Raw genomic sequence first — 23,404 nt, forward strand, 5'->3', positions numbered from 1 at the left:
TAGAGAGCATTGCAGTAATCCAACCTCGAGGTAACCATCGCGTGGATCACTGACGCCAGATCATTGCGTTCGAGGAAGGGGACCAGCTGCCTAATCAGCCGTAGATGGTAAAAGGCTGCCTTGGCAGTGGCTGCTACCTGGGCCTCCATTGTCAAGGAAGCATCCAGGAGCACTCCCAAGCTCCGGACCCTTGGAGCTGGCACCAATGGCGCCCCACCGAAGGCCGGATGTGGGACCCCTACCCCCGTACCGCTCCGATTCAGGCATAGGACCTCCGTCTTCGTCGGATTTAGTTTCAGTCGACTCTGCCTAAGCCAGTCCGCTACGTCCCGCAACGCCCGGTCCAGATTTTCCAGGTTAGAGCCAGACTGGCCGTCCAACAACAGATAGAGCTGGGTGTCATCAGCATATTAATGGCAACCCAGCCCATGCCTCCGGGCAATCTGGGCAAGGGGGCGCATATAGATGTTAAACAGCATTGGCGAGAGCACAGCTCCCTGAGACACTCCACATTCTAGTGGGTGCCTCTGGGACGTACTCTCGCCAAGCGCCACCCTTTGTCCCCGACCTTGGAGGAAGGAGACAAGCCACTGCAAGGCGAGTCCCCGAATCCCCACGTCGGCAAGGCGGTGGGCGAGCAACTGGTGATTGACCATGTCGAACGCAGCCGACAGGTCCAACAGCAGAAGCACCGCTGTCCCGCCCCGATCCAGGTGCCTACGGAGGTCATCCGTGAGGGCCACCAGTACTGTCTCAGTCCCGTGGCCCGGGCGGAAGCCGGACTGAAACAGATCCAGCGCGGAGGTGTCATCCAGAAAGGCCTGCAACTGTGCTGCCACCGCCCTCTCTATTACTTTGCCTAAATAAGGCAAATTGGACACCGAACTTCCCGCCAATGTCCCTATTGGCTCCTTACTTGTAGTTCAGGAGCCTAGTCCCTATTGTGTTCTGGATTGAAGCTCTAGCTGCCTCTGGCTGGCATCAGACAGTATCAAAAGACATAACACCCCTCTCCCCATAGTTCAGTCACTACCTATATGATGTAGTCTCTCAGATATGTGGGGGGCTGGCGCTCCCTGAGATATTGCCTGGGGGCTGGCACTGGGTCCATGGTGGTTCTTTCGGACTGAGGAGTCTGGGGTGGCTGTTGTAGTTGTTGCTGCAGTGGTGGGGCCTCTGGTTCAGTGATCGTTTGGCTTGGTTCTCCCTGGGGAGGAATCTCCCCCCGGTTTGGGGTTGCCGGTGGTTCTTAGGTTGCCAGGGTGGGGGTCTCTGGTTTGTTGGGTATCTGTGATGGTGTCCCGGCTTTGGGGGCTAATCACCACCATAGTTGGTCAACATGTTTCCGTAGTAGTCTGTCCCCTTCTGCAGCAACCTCATACGACACTGGGCCAGTGGGTTTAATGATTCGGCCAGCTATCCAGGGAGGGCCCGCTCCGAAGTTTTTAAAATAGATGGGCTCTCCCAGGAAGAACCCTCTTGGCACTTCTCTACTAGTTTCCGGAAGTCAAGCACATGGTCTGGGTGAATCCGGTCCAGGAGGGTCATGGGGCGGCAGCTCATCAGAAGCTCAGCTGGACTGTGGCTGGAGACTGGGTTCGGGGTCATCCGCTGCATTAGGAGGAATCGGGCAATCTCCCAGTCCCCGTCGGTTATTCTGCAAAGGGCATCCTTGGCCGTCCGGACTATCTTTTCCACCTGGCTCTTGGTAACAGGGTGGAAGGGGGCCGATCTTATGTGTCTGATCAGATTCCTCTGGAGAAAGTCCTGGAACTCGGCCAAGGTAAATGTGGCCCCGTTATTGGACACGATCATGTCCAACAGCCCGTGTGTGAAAAAATCTGGTGGAGGGACCTTATAACAGACTTAGACGATGTGGTGGATACGGGGCTGATTTCCAACCACTTGGAGTATGAGTCGACCGTTATTAAAAACAACAGCCCCTGGAACAGGCCGGCAAAATCCACATGAAGCCGGGACCACGGTTTGTGGGTGGACTCCCACTGCTGTGTTGGGGTGCTCAGAGGGCTGGGGAAAACTTCTTGGCATATTTTACACCCCCAGACCCATATCTCGATCTCCGCATCTATCCCAGGCCACCATACGTAGCTCCGTGCAAGGGCCTTCATGTGGACTATGCCCGGGTGTGTTTCATGTAGTGTGCGCAAGCCCCGCTGCCTCATGATTCCCAATAACACAATGCTGTCTCCCCAGAGCAAACAGCCCTCGAGGGCTGAGAGTTTGTCTTTCCTAGACATAAAGGCAGCAAACTCTGACCCCGGGGAAGCAGATGGCCACCCCCTTACCACCCAGCCCAAGACCCGGGAGAGGACGGGGTCCCTGGACATGCAGGCGGCCACGTCTGAAGCCTATAGGGGAGGATCCAGGAGACCTTCCAGCATGAAAACTCCTGGCACGGGAGCTGGATCCCCTTCCACCGAAGGAAGCAGTAGCCGGCTTAGGGCATCGGCATGCCCCATCGCCTTGCCGGGCCGGTGGATCAACCTGTATTGATACCCCACCAGGAACAGGGACCAATGAAGAACATGGAGTGACATGACCTGTGGTGTTTGCTTATCAGCCACGAGTAACCCCACAAGCGGCTTATGATCCGTGACTGTCGTGAAGGGGCAACCATAGATGAAGTTGTGAAACTTCTTAACCACGGCCACAATAGCAAGCCCCTCGTGGTCAATCTGTGCATAGTTGCGCTCAGCAGAGGACAGCGTTCTAGAATAATAGGCCATGGGGACCTCCCTGCCATCTGGAAGGATGTGACCCAAAACAGCCCCAATGCCTTAGGGAGACACGCGAGTATAACAGGCGAGTGTAACAGGCAGGGACTCATCAAAATGAGCGATAACAGTGTTAGAGATTAACAAAGTTTTCACACCCTGGAACGCCACCGCCTCCTGCGGTCCCCAAGCCCAAGGAGCCAATTTATCCAAGAGTCTGTGGAGGGGTTCTGCCATGGCAGCCTTGTGTCGCAGGAAGGCATGATAAAAGTTTATGAGGCCCAGGAAGACCTGATGCTCCACCTTGCACTGTGGTGCTGGAGTCTCCAGAATAGCCTTCACCTTGTCTTTTGCGGGGTGGAGGCCTGTCGCATCCACCCGGTACCCCAGAAAGTCCACCTCCAGAACCCCGAGGAGGCACACCTCCCATTTGACTTTCAGACCGGCCTTGTTGAAACGGCCCAGCACAGAGTGGAGACGGGACGCAAAATCCTTCGGGGTCACAGCGGCGATGAGGACGTCATCAAAAATGGCGTCACACCCAAGTTCCCTTTTAACATTCATTCATTCATTCATTTATTAGATTTATATCCCGCCCTCCCCCGTAGGGCTCAGGGCGGCTTACATAGTAAAAGATCTTACCATAGTAAAACATCAATTTAAATTACATTTAAAACAAGTTATACAGTTTAAAAACAATAAATACAATACATTAAGGTGCTCAACGATCTCAGAGCCTCGGGAGATGTCAACCGCATCCACTTCCAACACCCTGTTAGGCATTCCGTGTCCTTAATATTGGGTGTCAATTCCGGTGTTTGTTCATTCCATCCTAGGGCCCTCCCCCCCCCCCCAATGATGGTAATAGCAGGGGGGTGGCGGCGGCCCCTAATCGAAAGCCTGGTGGAAGAGCTCCGTCTTGCAGGCCCTGCGGAACTGTACCAGATCCCGCAGGGCCCTGATCTCCTCCGGGAGCTCGTTCCACCAGGTGGGGGCAAGTAGTTGTTGAGGGCTTCTATTATCTCCTCAAACGAACACTCCAGGATGGCGCAGGGAACCAGGAGACTCTTGGCAAGCAGAATGGTGTCAGTTCCACAGGAACTGAGGAGGAGGGCCCTTCGTTTTCCAGCATCTGTGAAGCCATTTAGCTCGATGTAACACATCAGCTGGTCTGTCCAGGAATCCCAAACTTCAGGGCATGAGGGATCGAACTTGTTGAGGTTTCCGTGAGTGGCGGCCATGACTCACCAGCATTGCGGGTAGCCGGGTGACGCGGTGCTGTGCTGCTAGAGAGCTGTGCGGGGCATGCTGGCTTCCTTCTGCTCGGAGTTCAATGCCGCGGGTGGGGAGTCAGGCTTGCTCATCGGATCACATCCTCATTGCCACTGAAAAGTACTGGGTTTGATGCATCAGGACGTGGACCACGAAATTGGAGAAGATGCGTTTATTGGTACTTAACACATGGAAGAGAACTAACGGCCAGGAGGCCAACTTTATACAATTGTGGAAAGACATCCCTAGGTCCTATTGGTGGGTTTGAACTTCCCGCCAATGTCCCTATTTGCTCCTTACTTGTAGTTCAGGAGCCTAGTCCCTATTGTCTTCTGGACTGAAGCTCTAGCTGCCTCTGGCTGGCATCAGGTAGTATCAGAAGACATAACACCCCTCCCCCCATAGTTCTGTCACTACCTATGTGATGTAGTCCCTCAGATATGTGGGGGCCTGGCGCTCCCTAAGAGAACGCCTGGGGGCTGGCACTGGGTCTGTGGTGGTACTGGAATGGCTGTTGTAGTTGTTGCTGCGGTGGCGGGGCGTCTGGTTCGGTACATCCGACCGGCGCCCGAGAACCGCGCCGCTCCACAAGGACTCGGAAAACCCCAACTTACCTACAGGACTTCGTGTGTGGGTAGTCTGGACTATGGGGGGAGGGGTGTAATGTATCCGCATTACCACGTGCGCGACCGTTGGGCCATGCGGTCAAGCACTAGCCCAAAGCTTCGTTCCTGCAGAACAATAGCGGAGCGGATCCTAGCCCGCACCAACCAGAGGGCCAGGTCCGCGGCCGAGAGCCAATGGGACTCTCGGCCACTGTTATAACCTATAGGGTCACTAGGGGGTGTGTTTTGGTGGTGGGTTTCTGAGCATATATACCGGCCTGCGTGCCGGGGTTTTTTGTCTTGTTCTTCACTAAATAAAGTACTCTTGCTGAAATCACTCCACGTTTCTGAGTACTTTTCATCTGCACTTTTTCAAATGCTATAATATTCTTTTTGAAGTGTGGGGTCCAGAACTGTACACGGCAAGAACTGTAGTCCTGGGGAAGGGAGAAGAAATAAGGTGATGCAGCCCCTTCCCTTCTCATTCTGAGGCCTGGGGAGACCTGCCAGAGACACCCAGAAAGATGGCTGAGGGCAAACTAGTAGTGCTGGAGAGGAAGGAGCATCGCAGTGTGGCAACTGAACAAGGTAATATTCACTACAAAATTTTAGGTATTTCTAGACCAAATGAGGACAAGACAAATACAAATACTCTTAGAATGCTGCACATATGCAATCATGGTGATATTTCCTCCTCAGTGTTCAAAGCTAGGTAACTGGATTCCTGTGATTCCACTCTGCCAGCAACGGTTCTGACATGGCTACACCACCATTATGTCTGTGCAGGGTTGCCAGGGCTCCTGCTGTGATCTCCTGCCAGCAACTTGCTCTTGCCTTTGCTGCTCCTTCAGGCAGTCGGAGAATTTAAAAAAAAAATCACTGGTGTTATATATGTGACATCACTGTAGGAACTACCAGAAACGCTATAGTTTTACCATATATTCTGTAGTAATTCCTAGGGCATAGTGACATCAGTACTGGTTTTCCCAGGGAGTAACATCATGTTATGTGCACAGATGGCACCCCCCATGTCCCCACCCCCCATCACCTGCTGGGTGGCAGCCATCAGTTTGCAACCCTATGTCTATGGAACATATCCTTAATATATTGCACTCACAGCAGCACAGTAGAAAGTAAAATGATAGCAGAAGAAACAAGAGTTAATATAGCAGTACTGACATACCCACAGACACAGCATCTGTCACCATGCTCCAGTTACATTGTTGCACTCTACATATGTATCCACTCCTACACAAATCTTGCCCATACAGGGGCAAATGCTCCCACAACCAATGAGATGTAGATGATGGCATATTGGTCTACAGTCTGGGAGACCCAGGTTTGAATCCCATCTCTTCCATGGAAGTTTTATGGATGGTGGACTTCGGCCAGTCACTCTCTCATAGCCTACTTCTCAGGGTTGACGTGAGGATAATGCAAAGGAGCTGGCAGTGATGTTGAAAGCTACTTTGGGCTCCAGTGAGGTGAAAAGCAAAACATAAATACCTAAATCAAATAATTCAATATACGGAATCTAGTATACACAACCACCCACACACAATGCACAACTACACAGCCAGAGAGGCCCTGGTAAGTGCCAAAGTGCAGTTGGTAGGACGGGATCCACAGTGTTGCCATGACCTTTCTGCCTTCATTTTGTTGGCATTGCTTTCTGCCTGTGACTAACCAGTTGTTCTGCCCAGACTCAGAATTGAAGGCTGTTTGCAGAACTGCTGAGTCTTGCATGACTGTTGAGTCCTGCAAGCTCTGGTTGGGGGCCTTTGCAGAAGAAGCGGAGACAAGCTGATAGAATAAGGTAGCAGCAGGCTGCTTAGTCATACCAGCATAGTAGCTAAATTAGCATGATACAATGATTGCACAACAGTGATGTAATGCCAGTGTGAATTCACTATGTTGGCATGTCTACATGATCTTCTCTGGACGCTGAGATCATTAGAGAGGCCCCCTGTTTTGTGTGCCACTACTATCAAAGGGGGAGCTGTGGTGGCTCAAGTGGTTAAGATGCTGAACTGCAGGCTGGAGGGTCAGTAGTTTGGCAGTTTAAGACCCGAGTGCCGCATGACAGAGTGAGCTTCCATCTCTGGTTCCAGCTCTTGCCAACCTAGCAGTTCGAAAGCAAGACATTGCAAGTAGATAAATAGGTAACAGCGTTCCGTGCGCCTTGGTGTTTAGTCATGGCGGCCACATGACCATGGAAACGTCTTCGGACAGCGCTGGCTCTTCGGCTTTGAAATGGAGATGAGCACCGCAGCCCTAGAGTTGGATTCGACTGGCTTTCGAGCAAGGGAACTTTTACCTTTAAATAGGTACTGCTTCAGTGGGAAGGTAACAGTGTTCTGTGCGCCTTGGCGTTTAGTCATGCCAGCCACATGACCGCGGAAATGTCTTCAGACAGTGCTGTATCTTCGGCTTGGAAATGGAGATGAGCACCGCAACCCTAGAGTCGGATTCGACTGGCTTTCGAGCAAGGGAAACCTTTACCTTTACTTACTGTCAAAGGGTTAGGGGGAGCCATGTATAATATAGCCTTTTTCAGTGATGACACCAAAACTGTGGAAAGCCCTCCCCTGTAAGTCACAGCACATTTCATTTTGGAGGGCAGTAAAAAATTTTGCTCTTCTGCCAAGTGTCTGGGAATAACCTAAAGTTGCTCTTGGGCAGTGATCTGACTGTAGCAGTAGGTGATGCTATGTAGCTACTATGTCTTGGGCAATTCTACTTTGTGAGCTACTGGCATTAAAGTTGTGTGTGAGCAATTTGGCTACTGCATAAATTAGTTTGCTCTGGAGCCATCCTTCCTGAGCTAAGGCAAAAATGTGTGAACCAGAGGCTAAAAAACTGTGAGCTAGCTCACACTAACTCAGCTTAGAGGGAACACTGGTTTGGGATTCTCAGTAATTGCTGAACCCTTGTTTTTTTATAATACTGTGTTTTTACTGTTGGTTTTTATTGTGATGTTGTGCTACTGCAAGCTTCTTGAGTTATTTGAAGGTAAAACTGTTGTAATTCATACACAATAAATATTTTAGGGTTCTGAAAGCATATTGGTAATTTAAGAGCTGTCATATCTCTTTACAGAAGATGTACGTATATGGTATGAACAGACTGGAGTGTACAAAACCAGTAAGGGAAGGTAAAAAAACAAAAACAAATCTATGATGCTCTTTGCAATAAATATTTGTGGAATAATGGTAAAATGTATTCATAGCCATCTACTCCCCTCTTGGTTTACTCTCAGCGGGACAAATGATCTGGGAGACCCAGGTTCAAATTCCAGCTCTGCAATTGAACTTTGCTGGGAGAACTTGGCCTGTCATTCATTCCTAACCTAATTCTCTTTAGGGAGATTGTTGTGAGGATCAAATGAAGGTGAGGGGAACAATGTTGTGAACTGCTTTATGTCCCTACTGGGGATAAAAGTGGGGTATGAATGAATGATGTAATTGATGCTGTAACTCCTGCACTTTGTGCTTGGAAATCTGTTCCTGAGGACAAAATGACTCATATGAAGTTACTGCTCATATTAGGACACTTGAAGTTATACGGATTTATATTGATTAAAATGACAAGAGTGTTGCCGTTTAAATCAATATAAATGGGTATAACTTCAGATGCTTGCTTTTTTCTGTAGAAATTTAGTTGGAATATTGGTGTAGAAAAACTAGGTTCCAATAAAACGTATATGAAGTAGAGTTGCCAACCTCCAATTACAGAGATCAGTTCCCCTGGAGAAAATGGCAGCTTTGGAGGGTAGACTATGGTCACGCGCCTCTACAAACCCCACCCTCCCAAGGTTCCATCCCCTAAATCTCCAGGAATTTCCCAATCTGGAGTTGGTAACCTTCTAAGCTGGTTGCAACTTGATAGCACGTACATACATAGAAAGGAGAAGAAAAACCCAAGACAAAATTAGATGTATTTCATTTCCATGGTGCCAACTGCAGAGTTCAGAAAGCTCCTTATGTCAGCTCAGTAAATCTCTCCTGCATCTGGTAGGGATGCTACATGGGCCACTTTGGAAGGTCATTGCAAGTATCTCAAAAAAGCTAACAAAGCTCATTTTATAATCCTTACTCATACAGCTGTCTAGTGTTTGTGTAAGCCGCCCTGAGCCTGCTACGGCGGGAAGGGCGGGGCAGAAATCTAATAAATAAACACAGATCTGCTCTTTGCACATAGCAACCAGCAAGGGATCTGTTGGGTGATAACAAAGAAAGCTTATAAGAGGAGTCAGAACAGATGCCTGCATACTTTCTGTTTACATGAGGAATGAGCCAAATGGCAACTAAAAGATGGCATGTTTGATTTTGATGAATAGCAAAGGGGATCCTGATCCTGAACATTAAAGCTGCTGTTTCTTCCTTCAAGATGGCCCACCATTAGTTCACATCTGCTGTAATTATGTAGCATCCTCTGAAGAGTCTTCCTTGGTGGTCTCTCATCCAAGTACCAACCCTGTCTAGCATCCAAGATCTGATGAGATCAGGCTATACCATATCTTTCTGTTATACTTGAAAACAATGTTCACATATGCAAAAACATTCAATGGCCACTTTTGTCTGTAGTTATTATCCTTATATATTAATGGCATGTATTTGATGAAAGGCATGTTTACCCATAGTGAAATGTTCATGGCCATATCACTAGATCTGTACAGACTTAATCTGCCTTTCTTCTTTCTCCAAATCCTTTTTAAAACAACTGAATTTAAAATGTGTCCCACTTTATTAATACAAAATAACCCATCACCCCAAATTATCTTCAGTACATTTTAAAGGGCTTTTAAAGGACTGGCCTTTCCTTTCCACTGCCTATTGAGTGCATGCATCTAAAAATCACAATACACAATAAAAGGAATAAAACACAATTCAACATATGTAACTTTCTTATACTGAATCAGACCATTGGCTAATCCATCCCACTTCCACACTGTCATTTTTGTCACTCTTTTGTCCCTATTGCTTTGGGTCGCCCCCCCCCCCCATTTCCCACATGTGTTCTGTTCCCTCTGGGACTACTAGAGCCACCCCCCTTCCACCCTGTCATTTTTTGCACTCTTTTGTCCCTTTTGTTTTGGGCCCCCCCCCCCCCCCATTTCCCACATGTGTTCTGTTCCCTCTGGGACTACTAGAGAGATTGGAAAAGAGATCAGGCCAGGAGATTTCCCCAGTCTAAGATCCTTTAACACAGACACAAAAAAACAGCATACCCCATAGGTACCCATGGATATCAAAATTCAAGTGCCCCTGTAACGATTCCTTTTTTTGGTGTGTGTGTGTCTCTTTAAAAGTTTGGTTGCATGGCTGTGGTAGATAAGACTAGAGTGGTTGAGAGAGGCAAATGTGGTATGATTGGTGGTTGACAGAGAGGGGGAGGGGTTTTGGAAGTGAAAATGAGTGGATGAGTATGTATGTCAGTCAGGTTTTACAGTTACAGGTTTGACAGTTGAGCAATCGTTCAGTATTTACACATTACTAGTTACATTGTACTACCCTCTTATTCATGCTTTATTTTAATAAATCCTCTTTCATTCAAGTATACCAGCTCTGAAGGAAATACTTCCCAGGACTACATAGTCCCTCATGGGCCTTGAACTCGGTCTACCTAACCAGTAAGAACAGAAGTAGAAGCATAAAGATTTGGATCCTTTAAAATTTCCTGGTGGCAGCCTTATATACCCAGTAAAACAAAATAAAGAACACTTTTAAAGTAAAACCAGTCCTCCCTAATAAGGAGGACATCATAGCCCCTCACTGTTGTGGCCACACTTTGAAGCCTAGAGGACCTCAGGACGCCAACTACGGGTGCGACCAGTAACCTACCTTCCCTTTGATGACCAAGCTCCCTCCCCAGCATGCAATGCCAGCTAGGACACCACACAAGGTTGTTGTGAATATAAAGTGGAGGAAAGGGGAACAATGTAAGTTGCATTGGAGAGAAAGGTGAATATAAATGAAATAAATAATTACGTAATAAAATGAAAACAGGGTGCTTTGGGTCACTTTCTTGTGGCTAATTTCAGCCTTAAAGCTATAGTTTATATATACTTACTTGGGAATAAACTACCTCAAGTGGGACTTTCTCCTAAATATAGAAAAAGATATAACCTGAGTGAGTTTTACTACAGGTCCAATGTAATTTTTCATTCATGTGTGTTTTGGAATAATACTCACAAAGGAATACATATAGAAAATGTATTTTAAAATGAAATTTTAAAAATCCATATAGCATACGTAGGACAACTAAACAAAATATAGTGATCTTGCTTGAGTCACAAAACTTTCCTGCAAAATCTAGGGGGCTTAAAAATAAATTAACCTGACCCACAAATATTTCTTCTTGGGACTTAGGCCAAATTGTATCCATGAAGTGTAGTATAACTTTGTAGTAATGTGGGGCATATCCACACAGCAGACTTGAACTGGTTTGCAGCTCACTTGTTTTTTCCAGGGTTCCCTAGTTGACAAGGATAAATAGAGATCTTTAATTCTTGGAAACTCACCAAACTACAGTTCCCAGGATTCTCTGGGGAAAGTCATGATAGTAAGTGTAGAAAGGCTTTGATATGCACGCATAAAACAAGAGTCCATACTCGATAGCAAAAAGGCAACTGATTAGCAAATGGATGATTCTAAATTAATATGGAGAACCATTTCATCATCTAGTTACTATACACTGGCAGTTTTCCAAGTTGGGCCCTGGTATGGTTGATGAAATTATTGATATTGCTTTCAAAGTTTGAGAACTACAGCAATTTCTCATACTATAAAAGCAGCTTCTGAACCCCAGGCCACATTATGTCTCCTTTCCATACTAGTTTGAGTTCTTGGGTGATCCTGCCACAGACAGGAACCACAAAATGGATTTCCCCCACATAACTCTGTGCTTCTTAGATGACCTGAACTATGCAAAGCACTGCAAAGCATGCAGTGAAAGCTACATCTACTTCGGGATGTTTCAGAGGCCATAAAAAAAGATGCCATAAAATATTTATTCTGTAAACCCTTGTACATCTAACTAGCATCTAGACAATTTTGTGAAGAAAAATCTGTCACAGAGCCCTAAAACATTACAGAAAAATGCCTACAAATTCAAAATTGTATTTATAAAACAAATACATTTTCAGATTTCTTTTCATTTGTATCTGTTAAGTACTGCAGCTCTTATGATTGGTTGGCTGATTCAGATGACCACTTTCCCAACCACATGATAAAATCCCAATGAGGGACATTCTTGTTAGTAGATCCAACATGTCTACCAGTTTCTGAGGACTTCAGATCCCAAATTAAATGCATAGATTAGACATTACTGGCATAGACAACTGTCCAGGAGGAACTCGTAAGATTTTTTTAAAAAAATAATCTACTTGTTTTTATGAAACAATGTTATAATTTCGGGGGGGGGGGTTCTAGCTGCACTGCATTTCTGCACTACAGAAATGAAGACTAGCATAAATTAGTTTAAAGACTAGCATTAAACTGGTTTTATTTATTTATATTTGAATTTCTACCCCGCCCTACCCCGAAGGCTCAGGGCGGCTTACAGGGCACTAAGTGCACCTTACAGGGCACTAAGTGCACCTTACAGGGCACTACAGGGCACTAAGTTTTAAGTAACTATTACTGCAGCAGCAACAACACCAAATATGAGTAAACAAAATGTGTGACCCAGTTTCACCAGGACTTGCGGCCCAATGACTCTTGGACACTTATACCATTTACAATGTTCATATTCCCAGCAAAGCATTCTGGAGCTAGGTGTCTGGGTCCCTTGGTCACTAATTGGCTGGCTAGACTTTAAAGATTTACTCTACTCCAGTCAAAAGGCCGCCTCTCAGAAATATGCTGCCTATGTATTTTGTTTTCTAATATAAGTTAGCCAGTAATCATCACAAGCAGGTCCAGACTCTTATAGACACTGAAAAGACCAGACAAAAAGAATAGAAAAAATAACATCATTTTTATTTACAAAAAATCCAAATATTGGATGCTGTAAACAAAATTCACAATCTGTTCCCTCTAGCACTGAAGCAAACGCTTTCGATTGTTAAAAAGTGTCTGTTTTCCATCAGCTCTTTGTTTCAGCCTCCAACAGAACCTAGAGCCAAAAAGTTCTAAGAGAGCAGTCCGTGGAGCATCTGCCGCAACAGGATGTCTTGCAGAAGAGAACAGTTGTATGGAATTCTGAAGGAGAACAAAAATCAGCATAGCTGCTCATGGGCTGCAAAGGTTTGCCCTGCTGCATCCAAACCATCTTGAAGTCTGTAGGCCTTTTTGGATATTTAATAATGGCTTGCGTAGAAAGCAAACAGCAGAACTGTACATGGGATTTTCTTTCTTGCAGCAGAAATCAGAAACCAGGAAAAAAATAAAATAAAAAATGTGGAATATGTCATTAGATATATATTTCCCTCCTTCTCTTCTCTAGCCTTAACATTGCTCTCTCTCCACGAACATTTTAAAGCTTTCTGTGAATTGATGAGCCTTTGATATAAACACAATTTGCATATATAGCATTTTACAACAGGCATTTTATAAGCTGTGCATGAAACGTTGTGCAATATGTAGCAGCAAATAACTTTTAAAGCACTTAAATAAAAACAATTATGAAAATTTGTCTCCTAGTTTTTGCTTCTTCGAAAAGATCTTTTTTGTTTTTGCATATTGCAGATTATATATACACAGTACAACTCCATTTATCTGGACAGCCTGGGACTGACAATGAAGTGTTTGAATAAATGGGAGTGATATTTACATAGGTGCAAGAAGAATATGTGCTGATCTACAGTCCACACAGCAGACATGGGCAACAGAGGTTCAGGAAAAGGCATGAAAATTCCTTGGATTGTACTTTGAAGATTCTAATTTAAAGAATCTGATTTTCTTCTCTTAATATCACACTACGTTTATATTAAAACTCTTAGATCCTCCCTGATTCAGAATTTATCAAACGGACACACAAACCCATTGAGTATGATTGGGCCAATAATTTAAATTAGGTTAGCATTGCAATGGAATTTTTTGTTTCTTAAATCTTGCTAAATGAATAGGAAAAGTGAGGCCTTAGGAGCGTTGAACATTTTCTTCTTGTGAAAATACCAGAGCAGGGGGAAGGAGGGGGCAGCGTTGTCAGACTTTATGAAGGGCTAGGTGCACAAACCACACAAGCTAACTAGCTTTAAAAAAGGTGTTCTTATTTTAGTTTTGGCCTAGAGTCATGGCATCTTCCCATCACTAACACCAGATACCTTTTGACAAACAACCAGGCAGCACAGCAGAGCCCCATGACTTTCACTGCTTGAGTTAAAGAAGAATACTGTAATCCTTAAATTAGGGAGAAAAATTGGTCTATATTCATCAAAATACTCTTTTAATCAGAGCCCTACAACATGCACTGTAAGACTACCAGTTACTATCAGCCATAAAAATGGAACTAAAATTTTAACAAGGAAAAAAAGCCTGCATTCATACAAAAATTATATCCCCAGTCTAACAATAACAACCTTCTAAAAGATGGAAAAAGGCTGCTCCAAAGGAAAACATATACTGTATTATCAGCATTTTCTTTTTGGCACTGCCAGAGATCTTGAATAGTGGATGACTCATTTATTTGCAGTGAAATAGCTTTGGTAAGAAAAGACAAACCACACTACCAGCTGATCCTATTTCCCCAGTCTTCTGATCAACTTCTGTCAGAAAGCCCTCTGAACATCTACAGGCTAAGCTCTGATTCTGACAAAGCGCATCTTGCTCTTGATTTGATGCTGCCAATAATAATGGGCCAATTGAAATTTTGTTTTCTTAACTCACCGAACAGAAGGGGGGGGATCCAGCCAACGGGCCACAGAGATATGGAACGCAATGATCAAGGGCTTCCTGGACAAGATGGTGAATGGCAGTGACGTTAACTTTAAAGTTTTTAAAATCTTCTGCTGAATTCACACAGAAGATGATCAAATAAACTGGGATCTTGTTAAATTAACCTTCAGACATAAAAGGACAATTTTAAAAAGAAACGGTTCAGTAACAAGTAAAGGGAAAATACTTTGCTATTAGGGATAAAGGGACAATCTATTGGCTGATTAGCGGCTTACTAATCCCTTCACTTTCAATATTTTATGCAGCTTTAACGTTGTGCAGAGCCACTTGAAATGGCAGCAGTGGGTGGCAAGTGTCAATCCCCCTTTCAAAATCTTAAACCTTTACTTCCCTTCATAGTATTAAGAAAACAGCATAAGGGCCACAATCAAACACAATATTTTAGTGCAACTGTGCACATCTGCTTTCCTTTGTGGCGGAGTTAGATTTTGTTTGCTTTTAAAGACCAGCAGCTGGGGAAAGTTGAAAGGGTTAAACTTTTCTGTATAATAATCAGTACAGAAGTAGAGACGAAATTCCCAGGGAAACAATTCTCTGAACTTTCCATTGGTCTCTTGAAAGACAGGAAATTAAATAACAGTTGTTTGTCCCAATACAAAAATGATTAATTTTAAATAAGATACAGTACTAAATTGGAAAATGCAGTGTTACAACCAGATCAAAGATGTTTAATTGTTGCATAAAATATATATAATATAATTATATAACTTGGAAACACCTGTGCAACACTCTTCATAATGGTTCATTTCACATTTACTATCTTCTAGTGGTCCTGGAATGCCCAATGCATTCTGTAAATTGTTTTAAATAGTTATAATTAGTAATCAAATCATTAACTAAGACAATACTCTTCAGCTGTCAAGGGAGTTTAAATAAGACTTGCCTTGAGTCACCTTTCAATACACATCATGAACGTCTGCAGCACTAGAATTACCGAGTGTCAAAACCATATTACAATACAAAATATTAGAAAAAAGGGTCAACTAGTGAAACATTTGTCCAGGCAGGATGCTGCCAACACTCCTCCAATGAATTATTGTAAGCTCTGTTCTTGCAACCAAGTGCATCATTTTAATTCCACCTCATGTACAACTGGTTAGTCTATCCAGATTTTCTGGTACCGGCCAATAACTCTCTGCAAAATGCCCACTATATTAGGACATCCTGTTGCAGACTGGAAAACACACTTATCTTATTTAAAACATTCCTTTAAAATTGCTACATTTTCCTAGACCGTGTTCAAAATTGTGTGTATATACATATAATGCTACAAATATATATATATATATATATTTGTATAGTTATATATATATATCACACACACACAAAATACACACACATACCTATGAGAACATCACACCAACAATATAAATTTTATATACGTATTTGCCAGGAAAAAAAAATTAGGCATTTCCTCCACCATTTATTCACAAGCTTTTTTTTTTCATCTTGTGTCCCTGATAAAAAATGCAAGGTTAAACCACAAAACTATATTTCTCTCACTTCAAATTTTCTGAAGGCATCAGGCACTTTTGTTTAGCATTTTTGTGTACAAATATAGTTATATCTTTTTAATTGTCTACTGAGTCTTCCTCTTTGCTTAGATAACTTATCTGTGAAATCTTTGGTCCGGAAGCATATGTTGCTTGCTACAGCTGGTTTTCTTGCTTTTCCACATTTTTTTTATAATGTGAAGCATGCACACAGCTGGAAACAATGGAATTTGTCATCTCCCCCGCTTTTTAATAACTGTACCAATCTACTGCTGTTCAGCTGCAGCAAGCTGTTTCTCCTAAAGAATTCTATCTGAGCAACCTATATTCTATGGGATGGGTCCATGGAGAGTACTTGTTGATTCCATGCCCTGAAGGTGGCAAGTCCCAATGGACATCTTGCTGCAACATGTTACTCTAACTTCTAAGTCTTGAATACTTTTTTAAACTTTCCCCCATCCCACCCCACATTCTCCCTTTTATTTTTGCCCCCACGGCTCCCATTAAAAAAATAAAGGCTTCCCAACTTTCACTATGGCATAGCTATGGGAGCAGGCTAAGCCAACCCATATTGTCATCAAGCACTCCCCCTGGTCTCCTTCAAGGGGAGATGTTGCTTTTCATGACAGGCCTCTTGTGCTCTGGGGTGGAATCCAATGAAGTGTTGGGTTCTTTCCTAAACCATGCTCCATCACATCACAGAGAAGAACCACCAGCTTTCCTCAAGCTTAAAAAGCCAGAGGAGACCACCATTGCTCAAAACCCACCCCATTATTTTTAAAAAAAGGAGAGTGCCATCCTTCCCCTTTAGTTGCTTGACAGAAAAAATATATATACTTTCCCCACCAAGTCTATTAAAACAGATGTTAATTACAGGGCAACCAAGTCGAGTATGTGTGTTGCTGACAGGGGAACATTGGCTGAACCTGGGCAATATAGTAATTGCTGAAGTTACCATCTGCTACGTATGGGGCCGGCTGGTAGTAGCAAGTGACATTGGCCACATTTGGGATGATATTTTGCTCAGCTAGAACACGGATGGCCAGCATGGTGATAAGATTCAAAGTCTGCCGCCTCTCATGTCCCATCAGGCACACCGTGCTCTCGTTCACCACCCCATGAAGAGTCATAAGATAGTCGTACTTGCGGTCCTCCAGCCCTACAAAGTGGTTCTGCAAGTAGGACTCCAGTTTCCGCTGCTGTTCCCCAATGTCTGAGAAGTCAATGAAAAACCTGGAGCACATGTATCTCTGGAGCGACTTAATCTCCGACTCAGAAGCAGCCCGGAAGCCTCTTACGAGGAGGTTGCAGTACTTAAACAGGCCACCTCCCCTGATTTCTTCTGGATTCCGAGTAGCAATTATCTTGTTGCAAAGGTGATCAAAGGCTTCTTCGAAATCCCCATAGACACTCTCACCAATGATAGTGGGGTGGAAAGTTTCAGTCATCGGGTTCTCAGAACATTCATAAAAAAGAAGGAGGGAGTCTAGCTTGATTTGAAAGGAGTCTACGCTGAACTCAAATTGTCTCCTCAGAGAGTCCACAAATTTCAGCTCCACATTTTTGCCACTGTTGTTGGAGAGGGAGATGAGGCTCCACCGGTCTGAATCATTGCACACTTTCACCATTTTCTGCACATAGGCTTCCTACAATTTGAAACACACATACACACACACAAAATAAAGGAACAGATAAGGAACACTAATAAAAAGCACCTCCTCTTTTGGGAGCTGTTATTTGCATTTTATCTGGGCTCCACCCTGGCCTAGCTTGCAGCAGAGCCCTTTACAGAGCCCAGGCAGAAGAAAGAGACACTGTAGACAGATTTAGCATGTGGTTTTGCAGACATGCAGTTGCAAAGGGTTGAAGGAAGAGGGAGTGCTTATGGCACCGGCATTACACAAAGGACATATTCTGCAAGGATTTTATTAAGGCGTTTCTTCAAAAGATCTGAAGTTGAATGCCCACTGCCAAACAAAAATACAGATAATTCTGAGGACTCTTTTTGGAGACATGCATTTAAACTAAAACATACCCAGGCAAGGAAGAATAACAACCTAGATTTCTATTCATCTCTCTTTGAAATCAATGGCAGTTTTCCTCTGAATGCTCTGGAAACTTTAAAATAAGTGAGGATTTATGAACTCCTCCCATCCCAAAGCAACACAACATATCCTGCAGATTGACAGACCAGTTTGATGTTGTGGATGCTGTCTCATCAGAGTCAGGGGGACACAACAGCCCAGCCAAATTCTGCCCAGCCCAGCCAAATTCGAATTTGGTTCCACTGAAAATTAAAACAATGCAACCCTGCGCAGAGTTACTCTGAACTACGCCATTAGTGTAACTCTGCATAGGATTGCATTATAAACACTTGGACTATAATAGTGAAATCCTATACTTAGTTATACCTTTCTAAGGCCCATTGACTTCATTTGACTTAGAAGGGTGTAGCACTCTTTATGACTGCACTGTAAATTCTTTACTGTAAGTCTGTTTATAAGTAAATCACATTTATTTCTGTTTAAGTAACAATCTGCAGAACTTAAGGGCTATACACCCAGTTCTCAGAATCCTTAAGGTTTAACTCGGTTATAAAACTCGGGAACTGGAGCCTAGGGCTAGAATGACAGTCAATTCAGCTTCCCCATCCTATTAGCAAGGAAGAAGGTCGAGGAGCACCATTTCCCCCTAGCGGGCTCATCTGTAGCCCAGTTAAACCAAAGTATCCACTGTTAAAGCAGCTTAGTCAAATTAAAAAGTGGTGGAACTAAACTGGCTTAAATCCAAATTCTTCAATTTAACTTAGCTATGCATTGGGCTGTAATTAATGCACATCTCCCCTTCCTTTTCTCAGGCACAGGAGAAATAAGTTAATTGTTAACATATTCTAGTATTTTTTTCAATGAGATTTTGCAAGCATGAACATTCCAATTAAGTGCTTCAATAAAGAAGATTGGAGGAGGGGACTAATCTTGTCCATTATTAGAGGCATAAATTCTGCCTTGAATTTCTGTAGTGAATTAGCAGCCAACTTATCTAACATCTTCCTTTAGGTCACCGTCCTCCTTTCCACTCCTGACTACGTATCAGCCCTTTTGCAAAGAAGAGACGGGAGTCCTCCAAGCCTATATGCGATTTACCTTCAGAGTCAGGGGGGTGATCTTCTCTTTGTTAACGCCTTCCGGTAAGAAATCCAAGAGGCAATCCAAGACGACATCTTTGATGGTCTGGAACTCGGCCTCTCCTTTCAGGTCTGCGCAGAAGATGAGGTCCAAGTCCTTGTAGCCCAGGCCGCTGTCTTGGTGCAAGACGTGGCTGGCCGCCGAGCCGTTGAGGCGCACATCGCGCACGCCGATGCCTTTCTCTTCCAGGCGGCTCCTCACCACCTTGACAATCTGCCGCGGCTGCATCTCCAGTGTCGGGAAGTTCCCCCGGCCGTGGATCGGGATGGTTTCGGTCAGGATGCGGTCCAAGCGCTGCACTTGTTCCCAGCTGAGCACGTTGCAGCGGCTGCTCTCGCAGCAGCCCAGGAAAGGCTCGGCGATGGCCCCGCTAGGGCTGCCGCTGCTCCGGGCGTTCTCCTCGTCTGCCATGGTTCAGCGCCGTTGGCAACGCTTTCTTCCAAGGAACGGCGGACCCAAGACCAGCAGCGCCGTCCCTTTCCTCGCGCCTAGCTGGGGAAGAAGGGGGAAAGGAAAGCGAAACCTATTAGCGCCGTCAACGACAGCCCAGGGCGAGTGACCGGATCCTCAAGCCGCTTCTCCCCGACGAAGGAGTCCCCTTGCAACTGAACCGCCGAGAGGATCGCAGCCGCCCCCGTCTCTCGGGCCCCTCCCTTACCATGCAATTCATCCAGCCTTAGGATCAATGGAAAGCGGCAAACCCTTTTGGAGTGGCCAGAAGGTGCCCTAAAGTGAAGCCACAACTGCCCCAAGTTGACCTGGAATTTGACAGGGGGAGGGTCGGTAAAACAGATTTCAGCTCCCCGCCCCCCCAATCCACACCCGAGCGGTCAGTCCTGCGCTCGATCACCTGCAGAGCGTGCGTGTGTGCGAGAGCGAGAGAGCGGAGCCTTTCTGACCGACGGCAGAAAAGGCGGGGGGGGGGAGGGAGAAGAGAGCAAGCAGGCTGGACACCTACGCACAGCTGGAGCAGCAGCCTGGCGTTACGGGCGCAGCTCAGTCGGGCGTGTTTATGTAGGCATGCCCGGTTCCCCGCTTGGCCTCCCTTTCCTCCGCCAGCTTGCAGGGGTCGCGCCGCTTCGCCCTCCGCTGCCGGCCGAGCTTTTCCTAGTTCTGTTTCGGCAGCGTCCTCTGTAGTGTTTTTTTTATACGGGGCTTCTGGCTCTTCCGGGGCTCCGAGTCGCCCTCTGCTCCCCACGCCCCTCTCGTCTGCATAAGGATACACCCCGCCCCCGTCTCTCCGGACACGCCCCCTTAGTTTGCATAAACAGCTGGTTTCTGTGCTTCTCGCAACAGCTTTTCCACGGCCGCTTCCTCCTCCTCCTCTATGATTTCCCCCCCCCCTCCAGTGCCAGAAATTCTTTCCCCTCTGGATCCTGCTGGAACTTCCTGGAAGGAACTTGGTAATCTTTGACTCCAAGGTCCCCCCTCCCCCCGAATACTTCGTACCACAGGGTGCAGCCGGTCTCCCAGCAAGAAAACGGACGCTCTGCTGAGTGCGTGCTTGGCAATTTGTGTGTGTGTGTGTGGGGTGGGAATCAGGGATGCAGTTTAGCCAAAGGACTGAAGTAGGTTTGGGACATTTCAACTACTAAAGTGCCGATTCCATTCTGGGGGGGGGGGCGCGGGGGGGCGAGGACAACTGCGGCACCTATTTCTAGAAAACCAGATCTGTCTTGTTGAGGGTGTAGACGTCAAAGCGCCTAGCTAATGTCACAAGGCTGGTGCACAGACAGGTGTAGAAGGGCTGCCTGCCCCTCTGGACAGAAAGGTTCCATTCTACTTCGACAGAAGCTACTGGCGATGTTTACGACCCAGCGGCAAAGCCTTAGTACTAAAATACATAAGAATCCGGACTAGCTCCCAGGGAAATTCGGTAAGAGTCAACTATACCTACATCGCCGACGCAAAAATGCTTCCTTTTGGTTTTTGAAACCACTTATATTCATTTAGGCGGGGTTTAGGGGAACTGGGAGGGACACCCGGTCCATATGGTGTTCTTGATACTGACCCAGATAGAATCACGTTCCCCCTACTGGCTCCTGTAAGGTCCGACTTAAGTTTACTAAGCTACAGGTGCTCCTGGTAGTTCGGCAGCAGCCGGTTCCAAATGGAAGCCGGTCCCAATGGAGTAATGGAGGCTGATGTCCAAGAAAGAGGTTTACGCTTCGAGGACACGGCTTTGGACACAAAACCAGCACTCCCTGGTTTGCCTTCGGGAGGTCACAGTAGTAGGTTAAAGCAGAGGATAAAGAGACCAGGAATCCAACCGAAGCAGCTGGGGTGGGGTGGGGTGGGGTGGGGAGCAGTAGGAATAAAGCAGCTAAGAGGGTAGCTTTTTCATGAACCTTCCATTCACTATGATGAGTCGCTCTGTGCAACCCGGAGATGTGCAAACTCAAGAGAAGTTGGTCCAATATATCCCCTTCTCTTTTGCATTTTATTCTCCGGAATCAACATAACGGCCGCCTCCGTCTCTGTCGCACTTTCTTTCCAGTTCACAAAACGCACATAAGCGGATTTAGCAGCATGAAAGTAAAGCCACTCGTTTTCTCCAATACGTTCTGTGAAATGACACACACACACTCTCTATCCCGGGGTGGGGGTAGAACGTCCTTCCAGGACATCATACCGTTCACAGTGTAAACAAAGTACACTAGCCCGTAAAGTTGTATGCTTTAAGAACTATCTTTCTCTATTACTGTTTTACTACATGGCAGCAAAAAAAACCAACAAAAAAAAACACGACTACCATTAACTGCTTTTTAGGGATCCCCCCAGTGAACATTCTTGGGGGCGGGGAATGTAATGAATAATATCAGGGGAAACCATATACAGAAAACTCACTCTTTTTTCTCCAGTCTAATCTTCAGTGCGCAACCGCCCAATAACCTGACAGCAGATCAAATTCTAAAGCTGAAGCACGGCTGTCAAGAGACTCCACCTGCTCAAACTCAGTTCCTCTTTATATACCGGTGCGCAAGATTGGAGAGGCATGATCAGGACTCGAGCCCCCTGACGACTTGTGTATGGGCAGAGAGGAGGCTGTCGCCTTTCCTGCGGGAAGATAAAAGAAAATGAGACAGGAGGGAGGGGGGGGTCTGCACACAACAGCGGCAGCTGGACGAGCAGTAATCGGAGCGGGCAGGACGTCACAGGTACTGACGTTCCAGCAACAGCTGCAGGGCGAATCCAAAGGACAGTGATGTGCGAAGGGCTGCGCCAATCACCGCTGCCTTGGCCGTGACGATTTATTTTTCCTCCCTTCTGGCCCCCGGGGCGAGGAGCCAATTGGAGAGCTGCTCGCCGAAGAAGCTGTGCCAGCTCCGTGTGAACGAGCTGTGTGCGCAGTCGGGGGGGGGGGGTGGCGGCGAGGGGGAGTAAACACGCACCCACGCACAAGAGACCCGCTTGTTCACAGGCGTCTAGCTTCTCCATCCGCACGCAGCGCGGAAGCTCTTTTCCCTCCCCCCGATCCGGCGCTTCCTGGGGCGAGCTGCCCACTGGACCAGGGGCGGCCCACGGAAGCCAGAGGTGCCTGCGGGCGGCTTTCAGGCTCGTCCCCGGGGGCAGGCAGCGGCGAGATTTGCATTAAACAGAAAGAGCTGGTCGAAGCCGCGCTTAATTTCTTGCGGGGTTTCAACCTGCGTAGCTCGTCCTAAACCGTCATCCTAGAGCTGGGGGGGGGGGGGGCATGTTTGGGGCTGCTCACTCGGTGGCCGTAAACTACAATACGTCTCCGTCGTCTCCTCCCTCTCATTATTCAATCACGCGGGCTGGGACCGGACCTCCGCCTCAAAAACAGCTCCTGGGCTAAATCTGGAGGTCAGCCGCTCTCAGTCCGGCGCCCTGCTTCAAAAGGGCAAGGGATGGTCCAGGGGCGCCATCAAAGGAGGGCGCTCTCGCCCGAATTGTCACTTGTCGTGCTTCCGACGCACTTCCCATTTACGGGCGAGCGATAGTCTCCCCAGCTGCCTCCCATCCCACACAAAAGTCCCTCTCCTCGCGCTTCATCGTCTTGGCTCCCTTCCCCGAGAGCCCCTGGCCCAAGGCGCGAGGAGGGACCCAGCATGATCGGCAACTGCACGGGGGATGGGGAAGAAGAAGGCGGCTTTCTTCTCCGTTCCACCCTCAGCCTCCTGAGGGCTGTCAAAGGCTCCTTGGAACCAGTCGGGTATTCCCTGAGCGTGCCAGACCAACTCCCTTTCTGAAATA

The 23,404-nt window shown here is 46.4% G+C and overlaps 1 protein-coding gene across 1 annotated transcript; it reads right to left on the reverse strand.

Moving 5' to 3' along the window:
* Positions 1-16,636: 16,636 nt before the first annotated feature.
* Positions 16,637-20,363, reverse strand: FAM46A (family with sequence similarity 46 member A). The gene is made up of 3 exons (XM_015410051.1): positions 20,152-20,363; positions 19,148-19,681; positions 16,637-17,650 (listed from the first exon to the last, which is right to left on the reverse strand). Exons 2-3 carry the CDS (start codon positions 19,598-19,600, stop codon positions 16,871-16,873), a joined length of 1,233 nt encoding a protein of 410 aa, XP_015265537.1. The 5' UTR covers positions 19,601-19,681; positions 20,152-20,363; the 3' UTR covers positions 16,637-16,870.
* Between the last annotated feature and the right edge of the window lie 3,041 nt (positions 20,364-23,404).

Source organism: Gekko japonicus, unplaced genomic scaffold (assembly GCF_001447785.1).
Source record: "Gekko japonicus isolate JY-2015 unplaced genomic scaffold, Gekko_japonicus_V1.1 scaffold311, whole genome shotgun sequence".
Lineage (NCBI taxonomy): Eukaryota > Metazoa > Chordata > Lepidosauria > Squamata > Gekkonidae > Gekko > Gekko japonicus.

What these genes read in the sequence shown, in the direction of transcription:
- FAM46A (XM_015410051.1), bottom strand. Translation starts at nt 19,600, where the DNA reads ATGGCAGACGAGGAGAACGCCCGGAGCAGCGGCAGCCCTAGCGGGGCC. An exon ending in TCACCCCCCTGACTCTGAAG is followed by an intron (nt 17,651 to 19,147) that starts GTAAATCGCATA and finishes TTCAAATTGTAG; the next exon opens with GAAGCCTATGTGCAGAAAAT.